Source organism: Salmo salar, chromosome 15 (genome assembly GCF_965601325.2).
Source record: "Salmo salar chromosome 15, fSalSal1, whole genome shotgun sequence".
In the NCBI taxonomy this organism is placed as follows: domain Eukaryota; kingdom Metazoa; phylum Chordata; class Actinopteri; order Salmoniformes; family Salmonidae; genus Salmo; species Salmo salar.
Window position 1 is genome coordinate 95,691,041 of NC_138305.1, and position 24,131 is coordinate 95,715,171.

At 42.6% G+C, this 24,131-nt stretch overlaps 1 protein-coding gene across 1 annotated transcript; it reads left to right on the forward strand.

Annotated features, from left to right (window-relative positions):
• Positions 1 to 2,571: 2,571 nt before the first annotated feature.
• On the forward strand, positions 2,572 to 23,429 carry LOC106572644 (N-acetyltransferase 8B-like). The gene is made up of 3 exons (XM_014147010.1): positions 2,572 to 2,587; positions 22,714 to 23,127; positions 23,212 to 23,429. The coding sequence occupies exons 1-3, from the start codon at positions 2,572 to 2,574 to the stop codon at positions 23,427 to 23,429; spliced, it is 648 nt and encodes a 215-aa protein (XP_014002485.1).
• Positions 23,430 to 24,131: the final 702 nt, after the last annotated feature.

Genomic DNA, 24,131 nt, shown 5'->3' on the forward strand with positions numbered 1-24,131 from the left:
ACACTATCTTCACCGCGAGTAGTTCTCGATTTCCCACATCATAATTCCTCTCAGTGGTGTTAAGACGATGGGAAAGGAAAGTGTGGGTATGCAACTTTTGGTCCTGGGCAGAATGCTGGGACAGGACAGCACACACTCCGACATCCGAGACGTCGACCTCCACCATGAACTGACAGGATGGATCTGGATGGATTAAGATTGGAGCTGTAGTGAACCAATGCTTGAGGTTTGAGAATGCCCGGTCAGCAACTGGAGACCACATGAGCGGGACCTTGGGAAAGGTGAGTGCTGAAAGGGAGAAAGCCAGGGCATTGTAACTCCGGATTAAATGGTGGCAGAAAGCGTTGCAGTTGCACTCTGGATGTGGGTTGAGGCCAATCCATCACGGCTCTCACCTTGCCTGGATCCATCTGCATATTTCCTGCAGTGATGAAGTATCATAGGAAGGAGATGGAATTTGCATTTCTCAGCTTGAGCAAAAAGCTGGTTCTCCAGGAGACGCTGGAGGATCTGTTGGACGTAGAGGACATGTTCTTGAGCTGAGTGGGAAAAAACAAGGATGTCACAGAGGTAGACGAACACGAACCTGTTCAACATGTCACGGGGAGAACATCGTTAATCTAACCACACTGTCCAATTTCAAAAAGGCTTTACAGCGAAAGCAAAACATTAGATTATGTCAGGAGAGTACCCTGCCAAAAATTATCACACAGCCATTTTCAAAGCATGCATATATGTCACAAAAACCAAAACCACAGCTAAATGCAGCACTAACCTTTGATGATCTTCATGAGATGACACTCCTAGGACATTATGTTATACAATACATGCATGTTTTGTTCAGTCAAGTTCATATTTATATTAAAAAAAAGCTTTTTACATTAGCATGTGATGTTCAGAACTAGCATACCCACCGCAAACTTCCGGTGAATTTACTTAATTACTCACGATTAATGTTCACAAAATACATAACAATTATTTTAAGAATTATAGATACAGAACTCCTTAATGCAAGCGCGGTGTCCGATTTTAAAATAGCTTTTCGGCGAAAGCACATTTTGCAATATTCTGAGTAGATAGCCCGGCCATCCCGGCTAGCTAATTTGACACCGACCAAGTTTGGCCCTCACCAAACTCAGATTTACTATAAGAAAAATTGGATTACCTTTGCTGTTCTTCGTCAGAATGCACTCCCAGGACTTCTACTTCAACAACAAATGTTGTTTTGGTTCGAAATAATCCATAGTTATATCCAAATACCTCCGTTTTGTTTGTGCGTTCAGGTAACTATCCGAAGGGTGACGTGCGAGCGCATTTCGTGACAAAAAATGTCAAAATATTCCATTACCGTACTTCGAAGCATGTCAAACGCTGTTTAAAATCAATTTTTATGCGATTTTTTATGTAAAATAGCAATAATATTCCAACCGGGTGACGTTGTATTCGTTCAAAGATTGAAAGAAAAACATGGAGTCCTCTCGTGGACGCGCACTCCAGTGTCATTGTTCCCTGCCTGACCACTCACAAAAACTCCTGCTGTTTTTTGCCCAGAGACTGCAGAGACGTCATTCCACTTTCTGGCGCCTTCTGAGAGCCAATGGAAGCCTTAGAAAATGTAACGTTACAGCAGAGATGCTGTATTTTTGATAGAGATGCCACAGAAGGAGAACAAATTGTCAGACAGGGCACTTCCTGTATGGAATCTTCTCAGGTTTTGGCCTGCCATATGAGTTCTGTTATACTCACAGACACCATTCAAACAGTTTTAGAAACTTTAGTGTTTTCTATCCAAATCTACTAATTATATGCATATTCTCGTTTCTGGGCAAGAGTAGTAACCAGTTTAAATCGGGTACGTTTTTTACGTTGATTCCTCAGAGGCGAGGTGGGATCCTTGGATGAGCGAGTGTGACTGGGAACAGACCTCCCTCTTACATTCCCGTAGCTGCCCATCGATCCATATGGTCAAGGCGATGAGAGAGTCGAGATCCATGGGCAGCTCCCGGGCTCGAGCTCATCTTTAACCTCCTCTGATAATCCATGAAGGAACGTGTTGAACAGGGATTCCGGGTTCCAGGCACTCTCGGCGGCCAACATGCGGAAATCGACCGCATAGTCTGCCACACTACGGGAGTCTTGACACAGTAAGAGTAGCTTCTGAGAAGCCTTTCTCCCGGACAACGGAGAATGTAACACATTTTTGACCTCCGTCATGAACTCCTCCAGACTGAAGCACACGGTGGATTGTTGCTCCCACACCGCCGTAGCCCAGGCGAGAGACGTCTCAGGCATCAGCGTTATAAGGTACGCTATCTTTGAGCGGTCCGAGGGAAAAGAAGAGAGCTGCAGCTCGAAGATGAGGGAGCACTGGGAGAGAAACGGCCAACAGGTTCCTGAATCTCCAGTGTAGCGCTCCGGAGGAGGTAAGTGGGGTTCTCGGGAAGCCGGGGTAGGCTGGAGAGACGCGTTGCTGACACCGTGGTTACTGAGAGGCTGGGAGGTTACTGTTGTGGCTGGCTGCCTAATAGACAATCCGTGGAATTGCTCCAGCAATGTATTGAATGTGCGGTCATGGCGTTCCGCCAAGGTCTGGAATACTTTCCATAAGATTTTGAAGTAACTCCTCGTGACTTCCAATGGTGGCTCCTTGGGAGGAGACTGCATTTCGGAGCTGGTCCAAGTCTGCTGGCTCAGTCATGGCTAGTTCGTACTAACATGACTCAGGATGAGACCCAGATACAGACACAGGAGGCAAACAGTTCGAATCTCAGATGTTTTTTACAAAACAGGGGGCAGGCAAACGGCAGGTCCAGGGCAGGCAGAGGTCGGTAATCCAAGGCAGTGTCAAGCAGGAACAGAACGGCAGGCAGACTCAGGGTCAGGGCAGGCAGAATGGTCAGAACCGGGGGGACTAGAAAATGGGAGAACATGCTGGTAAGTCAAGACAAGACGAACTGGTAACAGATCAACAGAAAACGCAGGTGTAAGTACAAAGGGGATAGGGGGGGAGACACCTGGTGGTGGGCGGAGACAAGCACAAGACAGGTGAAACAGATCAGGGTGTGACAGAAACCCAATAAAACTGAAAGCCTAATTATTATCTATATATGTCTTTGATTATAAAGTTGGCATTCCAGTACTGAGTTAACATAGAACTAAGTCACATGTACAGTAGAATATAATTTCAATGTATGAGTGAAGTAATGTGTTTCGAGTCCTGATAAAAAAATTAACAGAACAGACATCAAAGAAGAGATAAAAAACAAACAATATGTTCATCTTTCGTCCATTCTGAGGAAGGACAAAAAATAAAAGCACTGAAGCATACTAGTTTTATTTGCCATTCAAATTTAATTGTTATTTACTGTGGCTACATTTGAGAGCCCAGTATTTTATGGCATCTCTCTACCAGGATATCTATGAAGCTAGAGGAGGTTGTGTTTGTTACATATAGCACCAATATCTTTATTGCAGTATATCTGTTCTGTTCTCATTACAATTCTAAAATACTGAAGAGCTTTCAAGCAACATTAACTCATGAGTTTAATCGTATTGAACAAGCCATATTGACCTGTCACAATGTTTTCCTCCACCCTAGTAGAGATGTTAATCAGGCTATTTTCTTGGAACTCCTGAAAACACACGTAGTGTGTAAGTAATGATTATTGACATAAGGTAGCCTTTTAGCTTCTTACTGTAAGTAGACCCAGACATATATCTAATATAAGTGATATCATCTCATAAAATAAAATAGTATCCATAAATCCCATGTCTAGATTAGGTTAAACTACTATGGCACATTTAGCTCAGGAGCAATAGAACCACACCGCTTTATGAAACCAGAATTATTCTATAAACCAGTATTCTTCTGTAAACCACGATTATTCTGTAAACTAGCTGTAACGGGTGTCATAAGGATTGGACCAAGGTGCAGCGGGAACGTGTATACTCATCTTCTTTATTTATTGAAAAGAAGGAAAAAAACTAAAGAAACACGTATACAAAACAAACGAACAACACTAACAGTCCTATCAGGTGCTCAGACACTAAACAGGAGACAAACTACCCACAAATCCCATTTCAAAAACACCCCGATACATAGGACCTTCAATCAGAGGCAACGAGGACCAGCTGCCTCCAATTGAAGGTCAATCAACAAACCCTAAACATAGAAGTAGAAAACTAGACTGAACATAGAAAAACAGTAACCTAGAACATAGACCAAAAACCCCGGAACACTCTAAACAAACACCCCTCTTACATAATACCATAGCCCAACAAACCCCGAACCACATAAAACAAACACCCCCTGCCACGTCCTGACCAAACTACAATAACAAATAACCCCTTTACTGGTCAGGACGTGACACTAGCATCATTCTGTAAACCAGGATTATTCTGTAAACCAGCATTATTCTGTAAACCAGTATTATTATCACCATAAACAATGGTTGTGGCAGATTGTTACTGCGCGCTTGTTTGCATTGTTAGTCCAATTGGAAGCTGTTTGATAGATAATGCTTTAGCCACACAGACCATGTTTTTAGCATTCAGCATCTTTTCCGTAGTCATAATGCATCTGTTGATAGGGCGTGATAACAATAGCAAAGCAAGAAAAGCTGCTGTGTGAGGTAAAAAAAAAAGCCAGGGCACGAGGATGCTGTCCCTGTATGGTGACTTGGCAGGAAACCCAATAACTCTCCACCAACAATGAAGCCCCCTGAGAGAAACATGCCCTTATCCTGAAGGACACTACTGACAAATACTCTGAGATGGCCGGGCCCCTTCAACAGAAACAGCAAACTGCTGTGGTTTATGTGCAACGTAACAGATTAGTTCATATTTGTGTGAGTGGGTGTGTGTGTGTGCCTGTGTTGGTGCCTACTTACAGTATGTGCGTGTGTGTCCATGGCCCCTTCTGTGTCTGTCTGTGTCCCCTCTGAGCTCCTGTCCAAGACAGCTGTGCAGTGTTTTTTCTTGGGGGTAATAATGATGCATTTTCACTGAGAGGTCCCAGTGGATTCAGCTGCAAGGTCCATCGTGGTGGTCTGTGGTCTGTGGTCTGTGGGATTGGTTTGATGGGTTTGGAGCGAGAGATAGAGATGCCATCAGCAAATGAGGGATGAAGGTTCGTTTTAAGAGTAGTGTTTCATTATGATTGAGGAATTAGTGTTAAAGCTATGAAAAGGTCATGAAAAATAACTTATTGCAATCATCTTGGGTCAGTTAATTAAAAAATATATCAATATCATGGTTAATCTTCATCATTATCATCACCTTCATTATTTTATCATTATGGAATCTAAATTGATACGATGCTTACCATTTTGCCACCAACATCATAGCCAAATAATAGAGTAATTCAAATCATAAAAAAAATGTAATTAAGTCATAAATTGCCATAAGGAAAAAAAACAAATTGTTTATGCTGAGCTCATGGGCTCGTTGTTTTATTGATTTACAAGAGTTTTTATTTCCTCCGTCCTTACCCTTACCGGAGCTAGTAATCTCCAAAGAGTTGAATATGGAACACTCTGTCATCTATCAACCACAAGGGCTTCTCTCTAGATCCGCCACTGTCTAGTTTTGTTCTTCATTTTGGTGGTATGCAAGAAGAAAAACACATTTTGAATCAGAGACAGATAATTAAAAAGCCAGCTGAATCCGTTCCCACAGGAGGATGGTATATCACTGTTGAGACTGAGACTTTACTGCAATGTCAGCCAGATGCAAATCTTTAGGCAGAACGAATACATTTTAAATGCATAAACCTTGTGACTGCCTGGATGGACTCTGTCAATCAGACACTGTGACCTCATTACTTTGGCTTTGTGGGATTTTTTGTATAATGTAGTTTACACGGTAGTGGTGAACTGACAAGGATACTGAAATTAGGGTCAGGGGAAGATTAGTTGTCATAACGATCATTCATTATCATCGTCATTATCAATGTCGTTATGATTCTCCTTTTTCTCCTTAAACTGAGCAAATATTTGTTAGATTTTGCTTTACAGCATTGATGTTGTTTGCTCTTCCGTGATAGAACCGACCCTGTCTACCCTAGAATGATTCTCTTTGGCTGTTGAACTCCAATGGCACAATAGATTGTTTATAAATATCATTTTGACTCTGTCACAATGTTAATACATTTGACAAATAGCGTCATGAAAAATGTAAGTTGTTGCCTTGTCAGGAACCATTAAAGGCCTAATCCAGCTTCCAAGCCAGTCAATATCCTGCTCCTTCCTGTCTGCTCCATTCAAATCACTTCAGGAATCTTGTTTCACCTTGACACATTCTCTAGTCATGTGTCTTCTGGGCTGCCTGAGTGCAGCTAGTGCCACCCACAAACCTACTGGGGGAACTTGGACGCACGCACACAAGTACTCACGTATGTACATATGCACACACGCATTCATGCAGGCACACACACATGCACACGCACCCACACACACACACGCACGCACGCGCACACGCACGCACGCACGCACGCACGCACGCATGCACGCACGCACACACACACACACACACACACACACACACACACACACACACACACACACACACACACACACACACACACACACACCAAGTCCTATGGAAGAAAGCTTGATGGAGATGTTTCCTATACTGTCTGAAGCCATCTCATCTATCAGGAGCCATAGATATTATTCAACCTTCATTCAAATGCTGCGACACGTTTGGTGATGACTCATTGTGTCTCGGGTGGTGGTGATACCTTAGACTGTTCAAGTTCAAAAGTTTTTTGTCTTTTCTACTTTTTTGACCTGGAGGCCAATGCAACCATAATGAAGGATTTTAATGGTTGCTGCAGGCTAGGATCATAATGTTTTTATTCAATCACTTTTAACCCCTAGAGTTAAGAATGAAACGTTTGAGAGGGGGCACCAAGGTAATATGAAATGTCTTAATTGGTGAGTATCGTACTGTCTCAAATACTTCCGTAAAACAATGACCTAGTAGTCTCCAGTTGCCAGACACACGGAATGACTGGAGGCATGGCTAGTGGCCTAGAGACCACAGCAATGTTCTGATTCTAAAAGTTGAACTTGACAATTGAGCAGTAAGGTAATGGAGCTGTCTAGCTCTTCATTACAGTGGAACACTTCATTACAGTGGAACACTTCATTACAGTGGAACACTTCATTACAGTGGAACACTTCGTTACAGTGGAACACTTCGTTACAGTGGAACACTTCATTACAGTGGAACACTTCATTACATTGGAACACTTCATTACATTGGAACCCTTCATTACAGTGGAACACTTCATTACAGTGGAACACTTCATTACAGTGGAACACTTCATTACATTGGAACCCTTCATTACAGTGGAACACTTCGTTACAGTGGAACACTTCATTACAGTGGAACACTTCGTTACAATGGAACACTTCGTTACAGTGGAACACTTCATTACAGTGGAACACTTCGTTACAGTGGAACACTTCATTACAGTGGAACACTTCGTTACAGTGGAACACTTCGTTACAGTGGAACACTTCGTTACAGTGGAACACTTCATTACAGTGGAACACTTCGTTACAGTGGAACACTTCATTACATTGGAACCCTTCGTTACAGTGGAACCCTTCGTTACAGTGGAACACTTCGTTACATTGGAACCCTTCGTTACAGTGGAACACTTCATTACAGTGGAACACTTCATTACAGTGGAACACTTCATTACATTGGAACCCTTCATTACAGTGGAACACTTCATTACAGTGGAACACTTCGTTACAGTGGAACACTTCATTACAGTGGAACACTTCATTACAGTGGAACACTTCATTACAGTGAAATACTTCATTACATTGCAACACTTCGTTACAGTGGAACACTTCATTACAGTGGAACACTTCGTTACAGTGGAACACTTCATTACAGTGGAACACTTCATTACAGTGGAACACTTCATTACAGTGGAACACTTCATTACATTGGAACACTTCATTACATTGGAACCCTTCATTACAGTGGAACATTTCATTACAGTGGAACACTTCATTACAGTGGAACACTTCATTACAGTGGAACACTTCATTACATTGGAACCCTTCATTACAGTGGAACACTTCGTTACAGCGGAACACTTCATTACAGCGGAACACTTCATTACAGTGGAACACTTCATTACAGTGGAACACTTCATTACATTGGAACCCTTCATTACAGTGGAACACTTCGTTACAGTGGAACACTTCGTTACAGTGGAACACTTCGTTACAATGGAACACTTCGTTAGAGTGGAACACTTCATTACAGTGAAACACTTCATTACAGTGAAATACTTCATTACATTGCAACACTTCGTTACAGTGGAACACTTCATTACAGTGGAACACTTCGTTACAGTGGAACACTTCATTACAGTGGAACACTTCATTACAATGGAACACTTCATTACAGTGGAACACTTCGTTACAGTGGAACACTTCGTTACAGTGGAACACTTCATTACAGTGGAACACTTCATTACAGTGGAACACTTCGTTACAATGGAACACTTCATTATAGTGGAACACTTTGTTACAGTGGAACACTTCATTAGAGTGGAACACTAGATGTTACAGTGGAACACTAGATGTTCATGTTTAGTTTTCTCTGTCTTCAACATTTGATAATGTGCTACAATAGAAGCAGGGATGCAAAGGGAGGGTATAATAATGGAAACTATCGAAGTTTACCAGTAAACTTACATCATTTTGGTATCTTTCATGCATTTTCTGAAATCTATCACAAGACATCTAGTGGCCCTTTTGGTTACTTCAGATTATCACAGGTGTTTGTAATAATCTCTGGCCCTCTGTGGATTTATCACATGTTAAATCTATGAAATAATTGAAGAAGATTATTTGAAAAAAAAATAGAATGACAAAGCTGTAAAACATTAACTTAGTGAATGCCATTGGTGTTTAATATGTGGGTTTTATTTTTTTTAATGTTCTTACAAACTCGCATTTATTTTACAATGTCAATATGTATTTGCCCTCAATGTTTCCCCGTCAAACTGGTGGCAATTGTCAATAGTTTTTTCTTGAACCATATGGTCTATCTATTTCTACTTGAAACTCTTCGACAATATGGACACAGATATTATAAATGAATACCATATACAGTGCTCAGACCCTTTCCCTTTTTCCACATTTTGTAACGTTACAGATTTATTCTAAAATGGATAACATTTGACAAAAATCAATCTACACACAATACTCCATAATGACAAAGAAAAAACATGTTTTTAGAAATGTTTGCTAATTTATTTACATAAGTATTCAGACCCTTTCTTATGAGACTCGAAATTGAGCTCAGGTGAGCTCAGGTGTTTCCATTGATCATCCTTGAGATGTTTCTACAACTTGATTGGAGTCCACCTGTGGTAAATTCAATTGATTGGAAATTATTTGAAAAGGCACACACCTGTCTATATAAGGTCCCAGAGCTGACAATGCATGTCAGAGCAAAAACCAAGCCATGAGGTTGAAGGGATTGTCTGTAGAGCTCCAAGACAGGATTGTATCGAGGCACAGATCTGGGGAAGGGTACCAAAAAATGTCTGCAGCATTGAAGGTCCCCAAGAACAAAGTGGCCTCCATCATTCTTAAATGGAAGATGTTTGGAATGAACAAGACTCTTCCAAGAACTGTCCGCCCGGTCAAACGGAGCAATCAGGAGAGAAGGGCCTTGGTCAGGGAGGTGACCAAGAACCTGATTGTCACTCTGACAAAGCTCCAGAGTTCCTCTGTGGAAATGACAGAACCTTCCAGAAGGACAACCATCTCTGCAGCATTTCACCAATCAGGCCTTTGTGGTAGAGTGGCCAGACAGAAGCCACTTGTCAGTAAAAGGCACATGACAGCCAGCTTGGAGTTTGCCAAAAGGCACCAAAAGACTCTCAGACCATGAGAAACAAGATTCTCTTGTCTGATGAAACCAAGATTGAACTATTTTGCCTGAAGCCCAAGCATCACGTCTGGAGGAAACCAGGCACCATCTCTATGGGGAAGCATGGTGGTGGCAGCATCATGCTGTGGAGATGTTTTTCAGCAACAGGGACTGGGAGACTAGTCAGGATCGAGTGAAAGATGAACGGAGCAAAGTACAGAGAGATCCTTGATGAAAACCTGCTCCAGAGCACTCAGGACCTCAGACTGGGGTGAAGGATCTCACCTTCCAACAGGACAACAACCCTAAGCACACAGCCAAGACAATACAAGAGTGGCTTCGGGACAAGTCTCTGAATGTCCTTGAGTGGCCCAGCCAGAGCCCGGACTTGAACCAGATCGAACATCTCTGGAGAGACCAGAAAATAGCTGTGCAGCGATGCTCCCCATCCAACCTGACAGAGCATGAGAGGATCTGCTGAGAAGAATGGAAAAAACTCCCCAAACACAGGTGTGCCAAGCTTGTAGAGTCATACCCAAGAAGATTTGAGGCTGTAATCTCTGCCAAAGGTGCTTCAACAAAGTACTGCGTAAAGGGTCTAAATGCTAATGTAAATGTGATTTTTCAGTTTTATTTTTTGTTGTAAATTTGCAACAAAAAACAACAACCGTTTTTTGCTTTGTCATTATGGGGTGTTGTGTGCAGATTGATGAGGAAAAAAACTAATGAATACATCTTAGAAAAAGGCAGTAATGTAACAAAATGTAAAAAAAAGTCAAGGGGTCTGAATACTTTCCAAATGCACTGTTTTAATGCCTTTTAATTGTTACAGTTATTTGAGTATAAATGACCCAAGTTCCGATAGATTACCATAGATATTTAGTTTATTATCATAATTACTGAAGATTCCGATAACTTCGGTAAATTACCAGTAGCTTAGCAACCCTAACTAGTAGTACAATTGATAATGTACTGGAAGTACAGATTAGTTTGACCATCATGCTACATGCTATTATTATCACAATACAACTCTGGTGGTATTTTAGGATCATATATATACACAACAACCAAGCACAACTTGAAAACACCGTGATAGTTTTTTGACCAAATTACTTCTCATACCTGGGACCCACTTCGGGCTGGGACTGTACCAGAAAATGAGACTGCAGCAGCTGGTAACAGTCATCCACAACCAACATACTCCAACAACCAACATATTCCAACAACCAACATATTCCAGCAACCAGCATATTCCAACAACCAGCATATTCCAACAACCAGCATATTCCAACAACCAACATATTCCAACAACTAAAATATTCCAGCAACCAACATATTCCAACAACTAAAATATTCCAGCAACCAACATATTCCAACAACTAAAATATTCCAGCAACCAACATATTCCAACAACTAAAATATTCCAGCAACCAACATATCCAACAACCAACATGTTCCAACAACCAACATATTCCAATAATCAACACATTCCAACAATCAACATATTCCAGCTACCAACATATTCTAACAACTAACATATTCCAATACAATATTTATTTTGACATTATTAAAGAAATGACTCATATAGAAATGATTCATTAATTAATAGTTATCATAGATTATATATATAATATATCTAGCTATGTTTCTTTGCAGCTATAAAGACTATAAAGACGAGACCTACAACTTTTCTTCACTGTAATATAGTTTCACTGCATGAGGCACAGTAACAGTGTCTCTCTGTTCTATATGTTCAATAATTAATGAAAAAATAAACAACGTGATCAACTCCACCTTATATAAACTTAAATTGGGTGCTGGATCCTCGTATATAATCCAAAGAACATAAATAGGACAGAACTCCGGTAAATAAACGTACATTTACATTTTTATTGCCGCACAAACATTTTGTGTATAAGCCCTTCTTCAGTGTGCAAGGCAATGGCAATCAATGTCCCAACAACAAGACCACACAGGTGGGAATAATTATAAATTCACAGTCAGTATTGGCCCAATCAAGAGAACCCAGCATTCTTTGCATTAATAATTCATGCACAGAATCCTGTTTGTGGGATATCCCTTGTTTAATATATTTTACCTGTTTAGGTCTCTCTCTCTCTCCACAGTTTGTTCTGGTTTCTAATGTTTTTCTGTTAGAGAAAAACATATCTATCATTCTTGAACCATGCAGGGAATGGCCAAATTGTCAAATTATTCAGAAAAAGAAAGTGCAAATCCTGCATAACGTCAGCTCCTTAAGATGTGCAGAATTGGCTATTGCTGGATGAGCTATCCATTTACTTTGGTACTTGGCATACTTTTATTACTCAGGGGTGATGTGGTATTTAGAGTAATTGGCCAGGTGCTATCCTCACTAGTCAAGTTTAACTGCAGAAGCCAATAGGAACTTTCAGAGGTGCAGAGAAGAACTGGGAAGTGATTATGTGAGAGTCGTGGTGATCGGATGAAGATGATGTATGATCTAACAAATAAGACTTCCTAGTTCGAAAACAACTGCAAAACACAGCCTCCTACAAACATGATCAATTAGTCTCTATCATCTCCTACTGCTCAATATACATAAAATACACACAAACAGTGGAAAAGAGATTATGAAGAACCAGGAATGTGTTTTGATGTTGTTTATGTTTGCTTTTCAGATTACTATGAAAATAACAATATTTTCAAAGCCATCCAAGTGAGTTCGGAATCACTTTTGGTTTGAAATCTGAATTATACCTTGATTGTATAAGGAAAATGGTGCAGCTTCATTTACACATGGGAGAACAGATCAGATCCAACCCACAACACTGCCTCGAATTCCAAATGGGTTTTTCAGCTCGTTCTTTAGTGAAAGTTTTACTTTGTCATTGATTTCATACTTTCAGATGGAGTGAAATTCTGTGTGAGTCTTGGTGAGTACAAATGTATGGATTAATCCTATATGGGATAATTTATACCAAGAACTCATGGGGCATGTGTTTTAAAGTAGTGTTTAACCTACTTCACTGTAAAAACAGAAAGACTCAAAACGCCATGACTGTGTAATGAAACCAAGAAAAACCAGTGCATCTAACCTAAGAGGTGGAATTCCTCCTTCATTATTTCAATGCTTTATTTAAACAGATTAGAAACAGGAGGAGACAGAGAAGGAGTGAAAGTGGGACAGGCGGAAGCGGGAATTGAATCCCCAACTTCTGGGGCAGTAAGACGGTACATTTCAACAACATATACTTAATAAAAATGAATGCAAGTTGTTTCAATGATTTGTTAATTTCATTTTTACATTTAAGAATTGATCCAACCTAATATGCTGCTCAAAATGTGCATTTTATGTGCAAAATCAAAGAAAGAGAAAATGAAATGATTATCTTTGTGATTGTCTCCACCCCCCTCCAGGTGTCGCACATCTTCCCCATTATCCCCTGTGTATTTATACCTGTGTTCTCTCTTTGTCTGTTGCCAGTTTATCTTGTTTGTCAAGTCATCAAGCGGTTATAGTCTCAGCTCCTGCTTCTCCCCAGTCTCTCTTTTTTTCGCCCTCCTGGTTTTGACCCTTGCCTGTCCTGTCTCTGAGACCGCTTGCCTGACCACTCTGCCTGCCCCTGAGCCTGCCAGCCATCCTGTACCTTTGCCCCACTTCTGGATTACCGACCTCTGCCTGACCTGACCCTCTGCCCGTCCTGTACCTTTCCCCCACTACTCTGGTTATCGACCCCTGCCTGCCTTGACCTGTCGTTTGCCTGCCCTGTTGCCGTAATAAACATTGTTACTCTGACACAGTCTGCATCTGGGTCTTGCCTTCAAATCTGATAGATTAAACTAATTGGAAGTCTGGTTTTAATCTTGCACTTCCTACTGCATCTTGCCACACGGCTCTGTCTTCAGAGGATTATGGGTAAAATGTTTTGTTGACTTTATGATCATTCTACACGATATTTTATGCACGTAAAAAAATATATATTTCTATATTAGTATTAAGCAGCTTTCCATGAGGTGTAATGGATCACAATTAACGGATATCAAAACCGTTAGGTAAAATGAAGTTCAATGATGAGACAAGCCATTCCCACATTTCCAACTTTTAATTTTAGAGGCAAATACAGTATCCTCCAATGATTTCTGTAAAACTTGTAGTTGCCATGCTCAACAATTGGTTAAAATGGAAAAATGGGAAATGATCAGATCAATGTTTTAAACATAAAAATACTGCTGAAGAAGGTATCTAATTCTGCACTAGACCAGATGTGAAACACCATAATAGTGTTTAGAAGCTTTAGAGAGAATAAACAGCACCAAAAAGGGAAGAATCCAATTTTGCACGAAACAGAACTCGAAACACCGATATAGTGTTTTCAACCTTTTCCGGTAGTGTTCCCAGTCCCTGGCAAGGTGTTGCACAACACTTAATTAATGGTGTTACAAGACACCATGTAGTGTTTCAAAACATCTCAGGATGATGTGTTTCAATACCCCAGCAAAGTTAAGGTTTCGTTTCCTCCGTGTTGGTGGCAGCTTAGTTGCCACTAGTTTTGGTGTTACAAAACACTTCACTTTAAGTGTTCCTTCAGGTGGTGGAAATAGTACATTTACATTTACATTTAAGTCATTTAGCAGACGCTCTTATCCAGAGCGACTTACAAAATGGTGCATTCACCTTATGATATCCAGTGGAACAACCACTTTACAATAGTGCATCTAAATCTTTTAAGGGGGGGGGGGGGGTTAGAAGGATTACTTTATCCTATCCTAGGTATTCCTTAAAGAGGTGGGGTTTCAGGTGTCTCCGGAAGGTGGTGATTGACTCCGCTGTCCTGGCGTCGTGAGGGAGCTTGTTCCACCATTGGGGTGCCAGAGCAGCGAACAGTTTTGACTGGGCTGAGCGGGAACTGTGCTTCCTCAGAGGTAGGGGGGCCAGCAGGCCAGTGGTGGATGAACGCAGTGCCCTTGTTTGGGTGTAGGGCCTGATCAGAGCCTGAAGGTATGGAGGTGCCGTTCCCTTCACAGCTCCGTAGGCAATCACCATGGTCTTGTAGCGGATGCGAGCTTCAACTGGAAGCCAGTGGAGAGAGCGGAGGAGCGGGGTGACCTGAGAGAACTTGGGAAGGTTGAACACCAGACGGGCTGCGGCGTTCTGGATGAGTTGTAGGGGTTTAATGGCACAGGCAGGGAGCCCAGCCAACAGCGAGTTGCAGTAATCCAGACGGGAGATGACAAGTGCCTGGATTAGGACCTGCGCCGCTTCCTGTGTGAGGCAGGGTCGTACTCTGCGAATGTTGTAGAGCATGAACCTACAGGATCGGGTCACCGCCTTGATGTTAGTGGAGAACGACAGGGTGTTGTCCAGGATCACGCCAAGGTTCTTAGCACTCTGGGAGGAGGACACAAGGGAGTTGTCAACCGTGATGGCGAGATCATGGAACGGGCAGTCCTTCCCCGGGAGGAAGAGCAGCTCCGTCTTGCCGAGGTTCAGCTTGAGCTGGTGATCCGTCATCCACACTGATATGTCTGACAGACATGCAGAGATGCGATTCGCCGCCTGGTTATCAGAAGGGGGAAAGGAGAAGATTAATTGTGTGTCGTCTGCATAGCAATGATAGGAGAGACCATGTGAGGATATGACAAAGCCAAGTGACTTGGTGTATAGCGAGAATAGGAGAGGGCCTAGAACAGAGCCCTGGGGGACACCAGTGGTGAGAGCGCATGGTGCGGAGACAGATTCTCGCCACGCCACCTGGTAGGAGCGACCTGTCAGGTAGGACGCAATCCAAGCGTGGGCCGCGCCGGAGATGCCCAACTCGGAGAGGGTGGAGAGGAGGATCTGATGGTTCACAGTATCAAAGGCAGCAGATAGGTCTAGAAGGATGAGAGCAGAGGAGAGAGAGTTAGCTTTAGCAGTGCGGAGAGCCTCCGTGACACAGAGAAGAGCAGTCTCAGTTGAATGCCCAGTCTTGAAACCTGACTGATTAGGATCAAGAAGGTCATTCTGAGAGAGATAGCAGGAGAGCTGGCCAAGGACGGCACGTTCAAGAGTTTTGGAGAGAAAAGAAAGAAGGGATACTGGTCTGTAGTTGTTGACATCGGAGGGATCGAGTGTAGGTTTTTTCAGAAGGGGTGCAACTCTCGCTCTCTTGAAGACGGAAGGGACGTAGCCAGCGTTCAAGGATGAGTTGATGAGCGAGGTGAGGAAGGGGAGAAGGTCTCCGGAAATGGTCTGGAGAAGAGAGGAGGGGATAGGGTCAAGTGGGCAGGTTGTTGGGCGGCCGGCCGTCACAAGACGCGAGATTTCATCTGGAGAGAGAGGGGAGAAAGAGGTCAAAGCACAGGGTAGGGCAGTGTGAGCAGGACCAGCGGTGTCGTTTGACTTAGCAAACGTGGATCGGATATCGTCAATAGTACTAGTATGACAATGACCCTACTCTATTTAACATATTTACTCCTCCTAGAAATTACATTTTACATTACAATTTTAGTAATTTAGCAGACGCTCTTACCCAGAGCAACTTACAATTAGTGCATTATCTTAAGATAGCTAGGTGAGACTACCACATATCACTGTCGTAGTAAGAATATTTTTCCTCAATGAAATTATCAGCAAAGTCAGTGCTAGTAGAAAACGTTTTTGGGCCATGAAATATCAACTTCCAATAATATATACTGCTAAAAAAAATAAAGGGAACACTTAAACAACACATCCTAGATCTGAATGAAAGAAATAATCTTATTAAATACTTTTTTCTTTACATAGTTGAATGTGCTGACAACAAAATCACACAAAAATAATCAATGGAAATCCAATTTATCAACCCATGGAGGTCTGGATTTGGAGTCACACTCAAAATTAAAGTGGACAACCACACTACAGGCTGATCCAACTTTGATGTAATGTCCTTAAAACAAGTCAAAATGAGGCTCAGTAGTGTGTGTGGCCTCCACGTGCCTGTATGACCTCCCTACAACGTCTGGGCATGCTCCTGATGAGGTGACGGATGGTCTCCTGAGGGATCTCCTCCCAGACCTGGACTAAAGCATCCGCCAACTCCTGGACAGTCTGTGGTGCAACGTGGCGTTGGTGGATGGAGCGAGACATGATGTCCCAGATGTGCTCAATTGGATTCAGGTCTGGGGAACGGGCGGGCCAGTCCATAGCATCAATGCCTTCCTCCTGCAGGAACAGCTGACACACTCCAGCCACATGAGGTCTAGCATTGTCTTGCATTAGGAGGAACCCAGGGCCAACCGCACCAGCATATGGTCTCACAAGGGGTCTGAGGATCTCATCTCGGTACCTAATGGCAGTCAGGCTACCTCTGGCGAGCACATGGAGGGCTGTGCGGCCCCTCAAAGAAATGCCACCCCACACCATGACTGACCCACTGCCAAACCGGTCATGCTGGAGGATGTTGCAGGCAGCAGAACGTTCTCCACGGCGTCTCCAGACTCTGTCACGTCTGTCACATGCTCAGTGTGAACCTGCTTTCATCTGTGAAGAGCACAGGGCGCCAGTGGCGAATTTTCCAATCTTGGTGTTCTCTGGCAAATGCCAAACGTCCAGCACGGTGTTGGGCTGTAAGCACAACCCCCACCTGTGGATGTCGGGCCCTCATACCACCCTCATGGAGTCTGTTTCTGACCGTTTGAGCAGACACATGCACATTTGTGGCCTGCTGGAGGTCATTTTGCAGGGCTCTGGCAGTGCTCCTCCTGCTCCTCCTTGCACAAAGGCGGAGGTAGCGGTCCTGCTGCTGGGTTGTTGCTCTCCTACGGCCTCCTCCACGTCTCCTGATGTACTGGCCTGTCTCCTGGTAGCGCCTCCATGCTCTGGACACTACGCTGACAGACACAGCAAACCTTCTTGCCACAGCTCGCATTGATGTGCCATCCTGGATGAGCTGCACTACCTGAGCCACTTGTGTTGGTTGTAGACTCCGTCTCATGCTACCACTAGAGTGAAAGCACCGCCAGCATTCAAAAGTGACCAAAACATCAGCCAGGAAGCATAGGAACTGAGAAGTGGTCTGTGGTCCCCACCTGCAGAACCACTCCTTTATTGGGGGTGTCTTGCTAATTGCCTATAATTTCCACCTGTTGTCTATTCCATTTGCACAACAGCATGTGAAATTTATTGTCAATCAGTGTTGCTTCCTAACTGGACAGTTTTATTTCACAGAAGTGTGATTGACTTGGAGTTACATTGTGTTGTTTAAGTGTTCCCTTTATTTTTTTGAGCAGTGTACATTTAATAATCTTAGGAGCTATTGATAATATATCAAGTATTCTTGTTTCTCAAACCTTACTGCTGTGTATTTCCCACTGAGGCATTCATGATATGTCATTCAACTTTTCAGCTACAACTGAATATCATTTATACCCTAATTACAAGTAAAAACACACAGTGAGTTTTGCTTTCATCGCTTTTACCTTTATGGACTGCACAAGCTGTTACTTTACTTACTGGCTTCCACACAGCAGGTTTTAAAGCCATAATATCCAATTGATTTGTCAGTGAATGTTTGTGCATGAGAAGCATTGCAATCAAGCCAAATCATTACCCGAGGCTAACTGTACTAGTGAATGGATGACAACAGACTTGGCTGTATTAAGGCTCAGCTTCCTCTGGCTACAACAACACCTGCCAGCTGGCCAGAAGCCTAATCCTCTCTGACAACCATGGGACAACGAGTGATTGATGTCCACAATGCATCTGATAGTGTATGTGTGTGCATCTCAGTGCCAAGCTGCACCTTACATATACTTTTTTTTCAACCGATTTAAGACACACCTAGACATCTCACCCGGTGATGTTCAAAGTTATTTCCAACAAAGGGTTGCACTGTCAAAGTGAAAAAGATAGTGCTATCAACCTAACGTTAATAAACACTCAGTTATAAATTGATTTTGTTGGCTATTATAATCACTCAAGTTGAAAATTATTGAATGACCTTCATGATAAGCCTATGCCGCCTATTGTCCTGTATGTGTGGTAATGTCTATAATCTCAGTCTGCATTGTATTCAATAACCTTACATGGCATGTAAGTAACTGAACACTGCACTCTTTATCCTGTCTTGTGCCTCTGTCACGTCCTGACCATAGTAAGATGTTATTTTCTATGGTAGAGTAGGTCAGGGCGTGACAGGGGGTGTTTTGTGTTTTTCTATGTTTTCTATTTCTACGTTCTTAGGTTCTAGTTTTTGTATTTCTATGTTGGTTTGTTTGGGATGTTCTCCAATTGGATGCAGCTGGTCCTCATTGTTTCTAATTGGAGATCAAACTTAAGTAGGGGTTTTTCTTCCTGGGTTTTGTGGGTGATTATATTTTGAGAAGTGTTTGTTTCTCTCTGCGTCACGGTTTGTTGTTTGGTCAATTCAGTTATTTATGTATTGCAAAGTTTCACGGATTAAAAAACATGTGGAACTACAACCACCCTGCCCTTTGGTCTGCTCCTTTCGACAGCTGTGACAGCCTCTCACATCCAGCTGTTTTCTGGCTTGAATTGTAAACCTCCCAACATTCCCGTACTATTAAGCAAAGAGTTTTGAGGTCTTAGAAGTCAGCTGGCAGTAATTCCTTGCAGGAAAAGGAATTCAGCTTTTCCCTGGATGGAAAGAAGCTTAAAAGTAACAACATTTTGCATTTCCAAGTGATTAAGTATGATTTATCGTTGTGTAGGCTTGTTATTTCTCAGTGGACAAGAGAACAATCAATATTCTAATGTGGATATATATTTTTTGATGGCATCATATCTAATACTTTAATATTCTCTGTAAACATCAGCAAACTTCTTTATAAATTATGTTTCTTCAAACAGGTGTGATAGTATAATTGCCTTACTGGTCTCAATGCCTTCAGTTAAACATAACAGACAATGCATACATTAAGACAACTGAAAAGTAGTAGGAGGTAAAAATACTCATTCTGATCAAATTGTGAGATTACATTATAACATATGAACTCAGCAAAAAAAGAAACGTCCTCTCACAGTCAACTGCATTAATTTTCAGCAAACTTAACATGTGTAAATATTTGTATGAAGATAACAAGATTCAACAACTGAGACATAAACTGAACAAGTTCCACAGACATGTGACTAACATAAATGGAATAATGTGTCCCTGAACAAAGGGGGGTCAAAATCAAAAGTAACAGTATGTATCTGGTGTGGCCACCAGCTGCATTAAGTACTGCAGTGCATCTCCTCCTCATGGACTGCACCAGATTTGCCAGTTCTTGTTGTGAGATATTACCCCACTCTTCCGCCAAGGCACCTGCAAGTTCCCGGACATTTCTGGGGGGAATGGCCCTAGCCCTCACCCTCCGATCCAACAGGTCCCAGATGTGCTCAATGGGATTGAGATCCGGGCTCTTCGCTGGCCATGGCAGAACACTGACATTCCTGTTTTGCAGGAAATCACGCACTGTACGAGCAGTATAGCTGGTGGCATTGTCATGCTGGAAGGTCATGTCAGGATGAGCCTGCAGGAATGGTACCACATGAGGGAGGAGGATGCCATCCCTGTAACGCACAGCGTTGAGATTTCCTGCAATGACAACAAGCTCAGTCCGATGTTGTGACACACCGCCCCAGACCATGACGGACCCTCGACCTCCAAATCGATCCCGCTCCAGAGTACAGGCCTCGGTGTAGCACTCATTCCTTCGATGAAAAACGCAAATCCGACCATCACCCCTGGTGAGACAAAACCATGACTCATCAGTGAAGAGCACTTTTTGCCAGTCCTGTCTGGTCCAGCGACGGTGGGTTTGTGCCTATAGACAATGTTGTTACGGGTGATGTCTGGTGAGGACCTGCCTTAGAACAGGCTTACACGCTCTCAGTCCAGCCTCTCTCAGCCTATTGCGGACAGTTTGATTACTGATGAAGGGATTGTGCATTCCTGGTGTAACTCGGATAGTTGTTGTTGCCATCCTGTACCTGTCCTGCAGGTGTGATGTTCGGATGTACCGATCCTGTGCAGGTGTTGTTACATGTGGTCTGCCACTGCGAGAATGATCAGCTGTCCATCCTGTCTCCCTGTAGCGCTGTCTTAGGCATCTCACAGTACGGACATTGCAATTTATTGCCCTGGCCACATCTGCAGTCCTCCTGCCTCCTTGCAGCATGCCTAAGGAATGTTCACGCAGATGAGCAGGGACCATGGGCATCTTTATTTTGGTGTTTTTCAGAGTCAGTAGAAAGGCCTCATTAGTTTCCTAAGTTTTCATAACTGTGACCTTAACTCTGTAAGCTGTTAGTGTCTTAACCTGTTTAGGATAGGGGGCAGTATTTTCACGGCCGGATAAAAAACGTACCCGATTTAATCTGGTTATTACTCCTGCCCAGAAACTAGAATATGCATATAATTGTTTGATTTGGATAGAAAACACCCTAAAGTTTCTAAAACTGTTTGAATGGTGTCTGTGAGTATAACAGAACTCATATGGCAGGCCAAAACCTGAGAAGATTCCATACAGGAAGTGCCCTCTCTGACCATTTCTTGTCCTTCTATAGCCTCTTTATGGAAAATAGAGGATCTCTGCTGTAACGTGACATTTTCTAAGGCTCCCATAGGCTCTCAGAAGGCGCCAGAACGGGGAATGATGACTCTGCAGTCCCTGGGCGAAAAACAGTAGGGGATTTGGAAAGTGGTCGATCTGAGAACAATGACACGGGCGCACGCGTGCATGTGAAGACACCATTTTACTTCTTTCAGTCTTTGAACGAAAACAAGGTCTCCCGGTCGGAATATTATCGCTACTTTACGAGAAAAATCGCATAAAAATTGATTTTAAACAGCGTTTGACATGCTTCGAAGTACGGTAATGGAATATTTTGAATTTTTTTGTCACGATACGCGCCGGCCTCCAACTGCTCTTAAATGCAAGTAAAACTAAATGCGTCCCACCTAGCCCAGAGAGGTTAAGGACACCAATAAGAGGAAGAGACTTGCTTGGGCCAAGAAACACGAGCAATGGACATTAGACCGGTGGAAATCTGTCCTTTCAAGGCACACTTAACGAGCATGGCTACCACAGCATTCTTCAGCGTAACGCCATCCCATCTGGTTGGTGCTTAGTGGGACTATCATTTGTTTTTCAACAGGACAATGACCCAAAACACACCTCCAGGCTGTGTAAGCACTCCATCAGATGACCTGGCCTCCACAATCACCTGATCTCAATCAGCCAAGTGAAGCTTGTTGTGAGAATGCCAAGAGTGTGCAAAGCTGTCATCAAGGCAAATGGTGTCTACTTTTAAAATCTAAAATCTAAATTATATTTGAATTTGTTTAACACTTTTTTGCTTATTACATGATTCCATGTGTTATTTCATAGTTTTATGTCTTCACTATTATTCTACAATGTTGAAAATAGTATAAATAAAGAAAAAACCTTGAATGAGTAGTTGTGTCCAAACTTTTGACTGGTACTGTACGTTTTTTCAGCAGGATCTGTTGTCTGGAAAACTTATCTACATTGACCAAAGTGATAGTTTGGATTGTTTTAATTTGTCAACGTTTGAAGCATCTCATTGTTGTTTCTTATAGTCATCATTATACATAAAGTATGATTCATAATGTCATTTTTGGCAATATACATTTCATATGCCACTTTGTATATTATTTAATTTCCTGGTTTCTATTGTATCAATCCAAGTTGAAAGGGACTTTTTCTATAAAACGGCTTTATTTCACCCGCTGTTACGTGAGCCCATTGTGAAAGAAATCCAGCAGTATTTTCTCATTGCAAAAACAGGCAGATAAGTCGCATTGAGTTGAACCCTCCCCCTTCTCTTTCTCACAGTTCAGTGTTCGATCCGGGAGTACCATGCCAAGGATAAAGACGCCGTCATCTTACTCTTTCACAATGGGATTCTGGAACATGTCTACCCAGCTTTTTTCAAGGCCATGAGCCTCCCGGATGAAATCGGTATGACTCTAAGCATTTCCATGGCAGGCTACGTGCTGGGCGGAAGCTCCAATTTCATGCCATTGCTCTTTGGAGGAGCATGGGCTGGTCTTATCTACTACTGCTGCTATGAAATATATGAAAGCTACAGGCTGAGAAGGATGACCACAAACATGGCCGACATCCAGGCCAGCTTCCTGGACAACTCAGACAACAGCTTCTGGGTGGCGGAGGCAGAGGTAAACGGCAAGTCCAAGGTGGCTGGGGTGGTGGTGGTGGTGGTGGTGGGGAGGAGGAGAGGGCCATTTGGTGAAGTCAACGAGATAGGCCAAGACGAGAGAGTTACGGCGAGGTACCCCATTTGATTGTATCGTTTGAGTGTCGCAAAAAAAGGCCTTGGCACCCAACTGGCTCAGAAGGTTATGGAGTTCTGCAAGGACCGTGGCTTCTTTCGTGTTGTACTGGAGACCAGTTCGCAGCAGACAGTAGCCTACGCTCTCTTCAGCAAACTAGGCTTCATGCAAACCTCCTGCCACAGTTACACCCATGCTAACAGCTGGTTCTCCAAGATGGCCAACGTCCAAGTGATGCGTAGGGAGAAGTACATCTAACAATCACTCAGATGTTCATTTAGTATCATGCAGACACTGATGACAGGACTACAGTATACTCTTAGAAAGAAAGGTGCTATCTAGAACCTAAAAGGGTTCTTTGGATGTCCCATATGATAACCCTTTGAATAACCCTTGTTTGTTCCAAGTAGAACCAGTTTGGGTTCCATGTAGAACCCTTTCCACATATGGTTATACATGGAACCCAAAATGGTTCTCCCTGGAACCAAAAATAGCTTTACCTGGACCAAAAAGGGTTTTCCTATGGGGACAGCCGAAGAACACTTTTGGAATGCAGAAATACAGACATCTATTTAATTTCAAGCTCAAGATAGGCTCTTTTCAATAATGTGGTTGCAATCACATTCAAGCTTATACTGTACATTATAGCCTGTCTCTTGTCCAAACAGTTTGACAATATAAACTCAGCAAAAAAAGAACCGTCTCTTTTTCAGGACCCTTGTAAGAATCCAAATAACTTCACAGATCTTCATTGTAAAGGGTTTAAACACTGTTTCCTATGCTTGTGCAGTGAACCATAAACAATTAATGAACACGCACCTGTGGAACGGTCGCTTACATCTAGATGTTCCGCTAGCGGAACGCCTCGCTAATATCCAATGATAGAGCGTGGCGCGAATTACAAACTCCTCAAAAATCCCAAAACTTCAATTTTTCAAACATATGACTATTTTACACCAT